The sequence below is a fragment of the Ambystoma mexicanum genome, chromosome 11, assembly GCF_040938575.1.
Source record: "Ambystoma mexicanum isolate Mex_15411 chromosome 11, UKY_AmexF1_1, whole genome shotgun sequence".
Lineage (NCBI taxonomy): Eukaryota > Metazoa > Chordata > Amphibia > Caudata > Ambystomatidae > Ambystoma > Ambystoma mexicanum.
Window position 1 is genome coordinate 1,274,301,792 of NC_090934.1, and position 12,913 is coordinate 1,274,314,704.

General features: G+C 47.2%; 1 protein-coding gene across 1 annotated transcript in view; it reads right to left on the bottom strand.

Annotated features, from left to right (window-relative positions):
- Positions 1-971: 971 nt before the first annotated feature.
- The window catches only part of NMB (neuromedin B), a 49,012-nt gene continuing 37,070 nt past the window's right edge, over positions 972-12,913 (bottom strand). The window contains exon 3 of the mRNA XM_069624749.1: positions 972-1,347. Coding sequence (XP_069480850.1) covers positions 1,291-1,347 — 57 coding nt within the window. The 3' untranslated portion in view covers positions 972-1,290. The remainder of the gene's footprint in view (positions 1,348-12,913) is intronic.

Sequence of the window (12,913 nt, forward strand, 5' to 3'; positions counted from 1 at the left end):
AGCATTTTTCTCCATCCCTGTGACAATTCTTCAAAACAGACCCCACTGCCACACTCGTGCTCCGCACCCTGCTGTTCAGTTCAATGACCACTCCGCACACACAACGTGATGGAAAGCCCACCGAAGAATTTTCAGTCAAAGAGCTGAGGGGGACTGGCATGGCACATGTGTTTCCGCTAGCTGAGAGGTGTGTGATTGGTTAAGGGAGCCAAGGCTGCTAGCCGTGGCACGTTGGACGTGGCATAGCACCATGGCCCACCGTACATGCTACTCGGACTGATCCATTTATTGGAATTATGGCAGGTGAACGAAGAAGTATTCAAATTTGAAACATCCGCCAACAGAAAGATGAAGCTCATCACTACGCGATGTGTGTGGTGATGCCACTGTAGCTCTGCAACAAGCCATAAAACCCGTGAATGGATATGAAAGTCATATTTTGTATTTGTATTGTATTTGGGTTTTAACTGGTGGGTCCAGTTTCCCCGTAGTAGCGCCACAGTTCTGGAACTCCCTCCCAGCTCATATCAGAAATAAACCCTCCCACCACCGATTCAAGAGACTGATCAAGACCTGGCTCTTCTGACCAATACAACTAGGCGGCCTCCAGTTCTATCTTTGACCAGCACGGGCCAATTTCCCCTGTGCCTTCCTCCATATCTGTAACTATGATTATAGCGGTTGAAATGCATATCAACCCTGTAACTTTTCTTCCAACTGTGTTCATAACCTTCTGAAAATGTACTTCAATTGTGTAAATATGTACTGTACCCTCTGAACTAAGACTTAATGTAATCTACGCCGTGGTACCTCCGGGTTTGGGCGTATAACAAATGACAAATAAATAAATAGATAAAGTGCAAACCTAACTGGGAAGCAATATGCTGTTGAGAGGAACATACGAGGTAAGGAGGGGAAATCCCTGACAACTTAACTGAGAGGAAGCACAAATGGAAGGTGCGAGGTCCCAATTTCTGTGCAAAGAATGGTTTTATTCACAGGTATTCTTTGAACGTCAGCAGCAATGCATAACATGTCAGAAAAATATACAAGTTACTTTGTACTTCATTTTAATATATCGATGATAAATATTAACAATATTACATAAACAATAAATAATAATAATAAAAAGGATGTTGCTACATTAAATTATAATTTAAAATATCTTCATGTCCTCTCTTTCTCAATATATAAACAAAAGCCTTTGGAATGTCTGAAATTAGTCCTCCGTATTTCAGGCTGGAAATTCTAGTATGTACAGGACATTTGGACAGGACCGCAAACACTTCGTCACTTCCTGCTGTTTTCAACGTATTTTTCCAGTATCTTCATTAATAAACCAGACGCCTGAAATGAGAAACAGAAGTGATTAAGACACTGGATTTAAAGTGGGTGTGGTGAGAAGTAGCTCAGAAACATAGAGCAAAGAGCTATGGCGTACAACCAATTCTGTGTGTGGCTCCCATTGAAGCCTTTGCACGTATCATGCAAATCACTGCTCGTTCCTTCACTGCTGTGACATCACAGAAGTGTTTAATCACTTTGCATCTGCCCCGTCTCCATACTCAGGGCGACCCACCTCACCATAACAAGGGAATCGGTGGCTGGGGTGTTGCTAGGCCTGGAAAAGATCTGGGGCTACGCTAATGTCGGGACTATCGGGGCTCGGGGATAGCTAGCCTTTTGGTGGTTGCCCCTGAGCATCAATCCGGGGCTACAACCAAAAGACCCGGGGCTATAGTCACCCCCAGCTCCCTCTAGCGACATCTCTGATCAGTGGAATGAGAGGTGCTATAACACCAGCTCTTCCACCTTCCCTGGGCTCTCTGGTTCTATACGCACCCAAGATATGATATGCTATGATATGATATATGGCATTTATAACGCGCCTGTACACAAGTGTTTCTAGGCGCGACACGACAAGGGGGGGAACAAAACAAAAAAACGATCCTACTAGGCCTTGTGTCATTCAGATCACGGAAGAGCATGGAAGGGCGGAGGGGAGAAGTGTTGACGGTAGGGGGAGGATGGAGAAGTGCGGGACAAAGGAGAAAAACAAGAGTGCTCCAACGGGTGGCAAGTGCAGGTACTCATAGGTGCAGCCAGCGGTGGCAAATAAGTGCAAGGGAGTGCACTGTAGGGATACAGATACAGACCACAAGTGCAAGGGAGGCAGGAGGCAGTGCAGGATTGCAGCTGGACAGGCAGGGACCTGGGCCCAAGTTGAAAGGGTGACCAGGTGACCAGTGCATGGAAGACGCAGGTGATCAGCAAGGGAGAGAAAGAGAGAAGGCAGAAGCAAAGAGAAAGGTCTTCAGTTGCTTCCGGAACCGGAGATGGTTCTGCTCAAGTTTCAGAGAGGCAGGGAGGCTGTTCCAGAGGGAGGCGCCAGCCAAAGAAAGTGATCTGCCTCAAATTCTTTGCTTGGAAAAGCGACTGACCGTCAGAGAGTTGGAGGTGGAAGGGAACAGAGGGCTCGAGAAGGCAGATATTTAGGAAAGAGAGTTGGAGGTAGTGTCGCCCCAGGCCCCAGAAAGCCTTGTTGACAATGCAAAGGGTCTTAAACTTAATTCTTGCCATCACTGGGAGCCAGTGAAGGGATTTCAGAGCTGGAGAGATACGATCCCTGGGCTTGAGGCCATGGACAAGTCTCGCAATCCTGTTCTGGATGAGTTGTAGAGGACGGAGAGTAGAGGCAGGAAGATTTAGAAAGAGGCTGTTGCAGTAGTCCAGCCTAGAGAGAACCAGAGCTCTGGAGACAGTGAGCTTCTGGGGCCGCGGGAAATGAAGAAGGGAAGAATACCTCTCAGGAGGTGCAGCTGGTAGTTTGACTTCTTACAGACATCAGAGATGTGAGGAGAAAAGGGGAGCGAGGAGTCGAAGATGACCCAGAGGTTCTTAGCCTCACTGGTAGGAGGAGGAGGAGGGCCCAGGGTGGACGGCCAGAGAGTGAGAGGAAAGGAGGGAGGTGGTGTTCCGATGAAGAGGATCTCAGTCTTACTGGCCTTAAGGCAGAGATCATTGGCGGCACACCACTCATGAATAGCAGAAAGGCAGTCTGGAATGAGAGGAGTAGAGGTGGCTGAGGGGAGCCTGAAGAAGAGCTGCATGTCATCTGCATAGCACTGGAAGTTGGGACAGAGGGCGGCTATGCGGTGGGCAAGAGGTACCAGGTATTGGTTGAACATCCAGGGAGAAAGATTATACCGCCTGAGGAACACCAGAGGTAGAGAGAGAGAGATAGAGGAGAGGAAGGACCCCAGTTGGACCTTGAAGGGTCGATCATTGAGAAAGGAGGTCAGCCAGGCCAGGGTCAGCCTGATCAGTGATACCCAAGTTATCACAGAGCCGGTTGAGCAGGATGGCATGGCTTATATAGTTCACAGCTTAAGATAAGGGCCTGAGCATAGTGAGGGGCACTTAAAGCGGGGGTTGGGCCGTTATGGGCAGCGGTCGACCCACCCTGAGGTTTACATCCCCATTAGCACTCTTGTAGATCCTAAACGGGATCTAAGGGTGAGATAAGGCTGGGACAACGTTTTTGTCTTGGAAGCAAGACAACGCATAGCAACACCGGTTCAAATCCTGGGCTTGTGCTTAGAAACTGGTCCCTGGTATTAAGCATGTTATTAAAAAAAAGAACTATTGAAATAACAAAAGAAATCTTACCTTCATGTGTTGTGCTGCGCTCAATTTTCAGAGTCTGTTTTCTGTGTAAATGGCTGTGACGTCATCAACACGATAACAGACTCCAAAAAGGGAGTGCCATGCTACACCTGAAGGTAACCTTTTTTTACATTAAGTTCTACTCCCCCTGGGTGCCCATGTAGGATCTACATGGGTGCTAATGGGTGCTGGGGAAGTGGGCAAGGGAAGGAGGAGTGGGGGTTGACCAGCAGCACTCAGACTGCTCGGAACGCAGGCTTCACCCGGACAATACCCCTCACGTTTCGAGCATCCTGATTGGCCAGCGCCCCCTTCCAAGGGGCTAATGCCCAACACAAACTGAATCGTACACTCCATATTTAGTTTGTGACACACAGTGCTTTTTATATCGCAAAATACATACACAGCATACAGTAGTGTAATGGACGAACATCAGGAAACAGTGACAACCCACACCACTCTTCCCTGTACACAACGTTTTTCTTTTTTTAAACAGCAAAAAACAGTCAAGAAGAGTCTTAAAAACACCCTCCATATTTCTTGGTTTATGCCTATTGAAAGTATAGGCTAACACCGTTTATCATTATAAAGTTATTTCTCGTTTAGCTGATTAAAAAAAGGCATGGGGACCCCTTGTTATTAAAACGTGAACATAATTTTTATGAAGGGGGTCTTTGCCCTCCCCATCGTCCAAATCCATCATAGAAGTTGCTGCATGGCAGTCAGGGGCGGTCACCCAACCTGGCTCTCCCCTGGTGCCCAGTGCGTCCCCCAGTCTCCCGCTGGTGCCCTATTATCCACCCCCAAACCCCCAGTTCCGACGCTGGCACAAAAAGCTGCCTCCACCACAGAATTCATATTTATGAACTATTCCGCTAAAGGGAGCAACAAATAAAGTGGACTGCCCTGCGGCTGATTCAATGGACGGTGTAGTTACGTGCAGTGCGCGCAACGTTACTGCAACGTGCCCGTGTCTTTTTCAGTTACGCACGTACGTTGTGACGGGAAACGTCCTGTATTGACTGGAAAGCCAATCAAATAATCAGCATCGGAAAAGATTGTCCTGCTCTGGCCTAAAGCCATCCCAGGAAATAGGGCAGCTGAGCTGCAGAGGAGGAACCTGAAGAGCTATTGGATAAGGAAAGTACGCACAGCTAGCTCACTACACAAACTTCACCAGTGGAAGTGCAGTTTTTCTTGGTTCTAGCACTGGGGAAACACTTGCCATTGTGAGAACAAAAAGGGCACTTTCTGTGCATTTTCCACCAGTGCAGCAAATCCCCCAGTGCAAATACTGTGCTGTATTAACACGTAAGCAACCATTGCTCTGGTTAAAAAAAAAATGCACAGAAAGAATTATTTTGCTGCACCTAGACAATTTTTACCTTACAGGTAACAACATCCTGTAAAATTGCAGTTGCAGCAAAATGTCTGGAAAGATGCACGTGAAGATTGATGGTTTGAACTACAATGCACATCAACCCTAGCCAGCATAGTTAATGGTGAGGGATCATAGGAGTTGTAGTCCAAAACATCTGGAGGGCTGCAAGTTGCAGATCCCTGAATCATTCAATGGACTGAGCGACGATCTGTGCAGCTGTTGTGAATGAGGGGCACAGGGTCCCACCGAATCTTGGACCGCTCTGAAAGGGGTTAAGCTGTTCCTCGCAAGAGACATCCCTCTGCCACCAGGGGCGTCAAGTACGGGGTGCTCCGGGAACGAGCCCCCACCCCCGCAAAATCAAGTCGGGGCTGAGCCCCCCCCCCCCGCCGTAGAGAAGTGATGCAGCATCGATGGCCCTTTCCATCAATACTGCATCACTTCTCTCCGGACGGGTATAATCGCGAAAATGTGCGATTAAGCCCTCCCCTCTAGGACTCATTGGTCTATGGTCCTGGAGGGGAGGGCTTAGGGCAGCGGTATTCAAACTGTGGGGCGCGCCCCTCTGTTGGGCCAGCCTCATGCCCAAGGGGGGCGCGCATCCACAGTTTGAAAAGAAAAAAAAAACGACAAATGACCAAAGGATCGAGCTGTTGCTTCATTAACAAGCAGCAGCCCGATCCACGGCCCCTGCCTTATTGGTTATCAACATACCTGGGCACACATGATACCACTGTTGGCTTTGAAATGATGGGGGGCTCTTTGTGGTGTCCACAGTGTCTGCAGGAATCTGAGGCTGGGTGGTAGGGTACCTTGGCAGTGAATCATTAGCAGCATTCGAGGCGGAAAGGCCTATTGAGGAACAGGCTGAATTTCAACAGGCTGCGTTCAGCCCTTTAGAGTAAGGCGTCTAGCCTGTATTAACAGTGCCTATAGCTAGAAAAGCCATTCCTTGTCATTAAACGCGCAACCACGCTTGCCTTCAGTAATATACAAACTATATATGCGCTCCGAGGCGCACAGCGCTATATACACATTTAAATAAATAAATAAATATACAGGTGTTGCAATGGCTTCCAAAGCTCATTCCGAGCCTGGCAGTAAAGCAGACTATCTGGGCAAAACGGTTGTGCCCAAATATTATCTTCCACCACAGATTTGATGCAATGCTGACTTCAAGCACATGCGCGGTTGGTTGGAATCAAGCAACTCAGGCCTGTTCCAATGCCAGTAGAGTTGGGGTCATTTCAAGGATTTCGCCCGGTTTTTCTGCACCAACCACACACACAAGTGGAATCTGTGGCACTGCAGTGAGGAGGAAAAAAGCCATAGTGGTCACCAGGGCTAATAGTTGCCATGCGCATTCGCTGTGCGTGGAACCTGACTGGAATTAATGTGGTGTTGGTGACTGTCGGTTGCGGTATAAGTCAGGCTCTTTCCTGGCTGCCATTTTAACGCCACTAGTTACGCTGTCGTTCCTGGATGCTGTTCTTGGGGGTGATGGCCTCCCCGTAAAGCTGGGTCAAGCTGCGCGAGCAGGAAAGATCACATCATACGTCAGTGCAAAGCTCAAAACTTTCCCCCGGAAAGCTCACATCATACGTCAGTGCAAAGCTCCAACCTTTCCCCTGAAAGCTCATATCATATGTCAGTGCAAAGCTCCAACCTTTCCCTCGTGTCCGGGATCAATAACAGGCGGGGAGCTATTATGTTGCGTGCCCTCCAATTATGGCTTTTAAAGTGCACCACAATGTCAACCAGTGCAGTGCTCGGGGCGTACATCACTGGAAGAAAATGCTGGGCTCTGAAATGGCAGAACTGCATCCAACCATCCAACCCACCTTCTACTGAACTATCAGAATGGACACGACAACCAGTGGCGGAGTCAGGGGGGAGGGGCGACCACCACCCCCTAGCACTCCGCTGGTGCCCAGTGCGCACCCACAGCCTTCCACTGGCACCCTATGACCGCGTCCCACCCACCCCCAACGGCACCAAAAGCTGCCTCCACTACGACCGATAACCCCTTGATAATCATTTGGAAAAGGCTTTCCAGTCATCTTTATTTATTTATTTTTTATTACATTTGTATAGTGCACACCAGCCCTTAGGGAGAAGCAGTTGTAAATAGAGCAAAAAGAGCACGTATACATTCGGATACATATAATATACATATGAACATAGGTGAGTAATATCTATGTGGAATCACATTTATGTGGTGAACGGGTAGATTATGGCTGTAGATGGCGTGTTTCAGGTGAAGAGCACTGTTTTCATGGCTTTGCAAAAGGTCATGAGGGAGGCGTCGCCTCATATAGAGGGAGGTAGGGCATTCCGATGTGATGGTGCTAGGTAGGGGAAGCTGGCGCCACCTGCTCTAATTCTTCTTACCATTGGCACACAGAGCATGTTGGTGTAGGGTGTCCTAGTTGGCCTTGTGGAGGCTTTGTGAATGAACATACAGATGTTCTATTCAAAACACTTGTAACATAGGATGTCCTTTGTGGTCTCGATTTGCCATTTCTTTCATCTCAGGATGAGATTGGTGCCCACTTTATGAAATGCCTTATTGCTTTTCTAGGCACAAAAAAGTGTACCATACAGCACAAATAGGCCCTGCAGTCCGCCTCTGTCCTTTCATACTTGCATATATCCTGTACCATGTACTGGGCCACTTGGACATTTTATCAATCTACAAAAATTGGTGTGCAGGAACACTTTTAAGTGCAACATCCCCCAACTCTTTTTTTTGCCTGTTTTCTTAACACATACCTGGTTTGTACTGACCACTAGTACAGCAGGCAGAATTAAATGAAGTGTCTTTTGTATTTTTATATGGGTGTTACTATTATCAGTCTCAAAAGTACTCGTGTCTTTCAGCCGCAGGAAGTTGACAGACTGACAGTACTGCAGGATTCAAGGGTTTCAAGCCTGTGACCCGCAGGTAACACACAACACTCTACATCAGGCACTCAACCGATGTAAGCGCCAGAGGTTTACACAATAGCATGATCCTGTCCCAGACATCTCCAAACTAGGTTTCCATCTATTCCTTCTAGGTCAAACCAACCTCTGGACCATATCCCCATGCCTAAGTCCAATGTACCCCTAATTCTTTTAGGATATTCACTTCAAACCTATTCCTTGAGCCCGCCTCTTCCATATCCAACCGACCGATTGACCATGCCCTCTCCAGGGCCATCCAGAAACCGCCCATGCCCCCATCATAAGATCCAGCCTATCCTTCAATGAAGATCCCTCACAGCTCTCTCCTACCATCCAATGAGGCCCAATCACAGCTGCAGTATATCCAGCACCGAGGATCCCTCACAGAGCCTCCCATCGACTGACCAGGTTCTTGCAACTCTCCAACCTATGAGCTTCTTGGGATCTCCAACAGGTGGTGCCTAACCATTAACCTGGGACCCTCACAGCTCCACCCGATCTTCTTAAAAGGATCTCCTTCTGCTCCACCCTATCTTCTAGCTAGGATCTCCCACAGATCCACTGTATCCTCTGAACAGGATCTCTCACAGTGTCATTCTACGCTTTAACCATGTTATTTCATGACTAGATCAAGTAACTCATGTGGGTCGCCTCAGAGACTCGAACTGTCCCGAAAATGGATGCATGTCAATTAATCTGATCCTATTCCTCATAACGACGTCACTTTGGTTGCAACGAAGACGATGCACATTTGGTGCTCAGAGGAGACCACTCTGACCTCCCCCGTTAGCTTTTATGGACTTCCACTCTTGCTACAGTTTTCCACCACTCCTGCCACATATCCATAGTGTGATGGCTCTACTTGAGCCCCCTCTATTCTATTAAATGTAATAACAGTCTGCCTGTGGCAGACAGATGTTATCTGGTAAGGGCAGAATGGCCCAAGCTTTTAACATTTTGAAACACTAAAATGATGCAGGTAATTCTTTTTCTGAAAAGGAGGTCTGCTAATCATAAATGCTATATGCTAAAATTATAGTTCATACATGTGCCTTTTATGATTCGGCCCATTGGCACCCTCTGCCCCAGTGCTGCTGTGGCACTGAGCAGGTTCAAATGTCAAATGTGCATTCCTGACAGCTGCTGTAACACAAAGGTCTTGCAGGCAGAGGTGGCTATTAATCTTCCACCCTGCTCATCTAAATTATAATAATGGTATGCCTTATTCAGTCTGGTGACACTTCAATCTCTAAATATAAGCCATGCCGGATTGTACCTTTTTGGCTATAAGAGCCTACAATTATACAGCTATGACAACTTGATATCACATTAGTGTCATCTCTGTTAGCCGGACTCAGCTATGACAGGATGAATGTTTATATGTGTCTTGTCTGACTGTTTGTACTACAGCCATGTGAAACAATAGCCTGGATTAGGTCTCTTTGATTCTCCTGCAGGAAGGGTAACACTGTCCACCAGGGCATAGGAACATACCCCTGGATATCTCCTGGGAGCCGGTGCATCAAAGGCAGCCTTGACATAATGCCACCTTCACACCAGGATGCTGACCACTGAACTCCCATTGAAGTCAACAGGCATGGGGAGGGGGTGGAGTTAGAGTAGCCTAGGGGGGAGATGAACTGAGAGAAGGGTCCCACCATCTTGGTTTCTGTCAGGGATCTTTTCCTTTTCCTGTCACCTCCATTTCCTGCACGTACGTTGTTGCGACACAAGGTCAAGGACACTTGCTACAAAAACCTTGATTGGACCCTTTACAGCTGGGTTGCTTTGGACCAATCTCGTATGACATTTTGCCTTTAAAAGGAAAGGGACCCCCCTCATTCTTTGATTCATCTTTGCAATTCTACAAGGACAAGAAGGATTCCCTGGACCTCTGTTGGAAGTCCTGGTCACTTCAAAGGTCTCTGCCATAGATGTGAAGACAGAAGACATCAAGACTCTATCCCCTAACCATCCCCGGGGAACAGGTGGGTCACTGCTGTTGTACCAAGGCCTTACTGCTGGCTACACTTGAACCAGGCCTCTATTTGCTGGTGGTGAAGGAAGCCCTGTAGGTGCCAACAAGATACCTGGAGTGGGAGTGCAGATCAGAATGACTCACTTCTGGAAAGTCTGGACTAGGTCTCCCAGAAAACACAGAACCAAGGAAGTGGCCGTTGGCTCACCCTGCATCTCCAAAATGCCTCGACGTTGGTTGATGCACCATCAACGCCATCCAAGCTGCTGCAAGGGAATCGGCTGAGCTTTCTTTACCCTTGACTCTCAACTGCCACTGCGACTCAGAGTTCGCTCGGCACAAAACTCTGTGCCGTCTACACATCTGAGACACACTCAGTCTTCTAACATCTCCAATTCGACACCACTGCCTGGTGACAGCTCCTTTGAGCTTCTAGCTGACACAACTGTAGCGCCCTAATGTTGTGTTGAGCCAGCCAAACCTGCTGACTGCAAAAGACAAGTCTATGAGGCTCATTCCCAGAGGTGACTGAGACTTCCAGCACAGCCGACCGGATACCGCTTGCCATTTCTAGAATCTTTGACCCAGAAGCAGCTGAAGCCTCTGCTGAACAGCGCCACATCGTTTGGACACATTGCTGCCGCTCCACTACTTGACCTCGGCTTGGTGACGAAAACTCCCAGGCTCCAGGTTCAATGCTGAAAAGCCTGGCTCAAGGTTGTTGAGCCCAAAAGACAAAACTAAAAGGTACTGTGAAGAGGCTCTGTCCCATCTGGTACACCTTTAGTAACCACAGTGACTTAAGTCACACTTCTATGCCGTGTTCTTCAAGACATACACTTTGAACTGTGACATTGTTGTAATCTTGTGCCTAAACTCTCCATCTCATCAAGGCAGATTGATCTCTTCACAAGAGACTGCATTCTCTGTGTTCTTTTTCAGGGGTGGAATTTCCTAGTTTTCTGTTTCGTTTTTTTCATTTTATTGTAGGATTAAAAATCTATATTTTTACAGAAACTTGTTTGGACATGCAGTTATTTTGGTCTGTTGTAGTTTGGGTTACTGCTCTTATCAGCTCACACCTATATTGGAGATGAAGGCTGCTCTCGGGCCACATTACCAAAAGAGAAGAAGTAGGTATACCTTTAGTGCTGTGCCTTTTTCACCTTTATATTTGGGATCACTACTGGTTTAGCCCCTACTCATACCTAAACTCCTGCAGAGTAGTATTCGCGTAGTCACACTACTTGCCAGAAAGTCCTGCACTCAATCTCACTTGCAATGAAAACAATGTGACGAAAATGCTTTTCAGTGAAATCACATAAAACCCCATTATCAATGTGTTCATCTTTCGCTCAAACCTGGCCTTCAACTTTCCCCCCACCCAAGATTCTTAGAAGATGAAGTGCCACCACTTGGCAGGATTGAGATTTCCAGCTTCGGTTGCACGGCCCTCTCCATTCGATGGACCACTGCCTGCCACAGTGGTGGCAGTGCAAAAGCAGACAGTGAAGGAGTTTCAGAAGGCCTGCCTCGGGAAAGAGCCATGACTCGTTTAATTCCACCTACTATGGAATAACAGCATCTGACCCGAGCCACGCTTTCCACGACATTGCAAGTTCCTGGCAAATGGTTGAGGAAAGGGCCCAGATCCGGAGACAGCAAGGGTAGTTGGTCAGAGCTGGAAACGGAACAGAATGTCCACATGACTACCTGTTCTTTTTTTTTTTTTAAGATCGTTGGGCTGAGTCCATGAGACTACAGATACATATGACTTTCCTAGCATCTGTGAAGCCAACTCACTCCCTTTTGGCACGGCCAAACAACTCCATTCACCTCAGCGAGTGGAAGGGTAACTGGAGAGTAAAAGAGAAGAAACTAGGAAGCAAAATAAGAATTAAGAGGAAGGAAGGGATTGGCCAAACGAAAAAAGAAACAGAAGATAGACTGTCAGGTGAGTGTGAGGGCAGAGAAAAAGGATCAAAACCTATAACTGCCACAAAGAAAAACATATGCGTTCTCTCGTGAGCTATGGATGCATAACCTGAGCAACAATAAGGCAATATCAGGCAGGTGCCTAGTGCGCCATTAGCAGGTTGGCACCAGCAGTTCCAGGTAGGCCCTCAAGACAAGACATCAAAACTGGTCACATGGCATGGGAGTGGGGCAAAATTGCACTTTGCTTGCGGCGGCATGGGTGCGTGGATTACACAGAGAGGGGCAGCAGTGGAGAAGTTGGTATTGTTTCTCCACTCTCCCTCTGCTCTCCTGTCTTGAGGATTTCAAGAATGCAGCAAAGAGGCCACGCCAACATTAAAATGTCTGCGAAGCAGTGATCTGCAGAATTCTATATCAGGGCGTTCTCATCCCTAACCCAAGTGAGAGGTCACTTAAACATCAGGCAATCAGCATGCACCCAACTATCCTTGGAGGTTTAGGATGGCCACAATAGAAGCTCTTCCTATGCACACCTCGGTTAGTATTACACATAATCTACTCTTACTTGTTCTGTAAGGAGTCCTTTTTTTAACTTGCTTCAGTTTCAAGTATTTTTTGGACCATATATGCGCTGTAGCATTGCACATATCAGATAGGACGTTCAAATGATTTTGACGGGATATGGAGGTTTTATCGTGGGAGAATCCATCAAATTTGTTTTCTACTAACTTTTTTATCACATTTTTCCCCAAATATATGTGGGGGTGGCTTTAGGGTAATCACTAATGTGGGGGCTAAAGGGGGGCTAAAGGGGGTCTCCACCCACATATATTTGCGGCAAAATCTACCAAAAGATAAAATAAAATTCGATTAAAATTGATGGATGGATTGTTTTTGACCAAATCACATAGAACCGGTTTCTACTAGATCCAGTTACGGCATATGAGGCTTTGAACATTGGACTATGTGTGGGCAGTGGAAAAAAACAAGGGCAATTATATTGG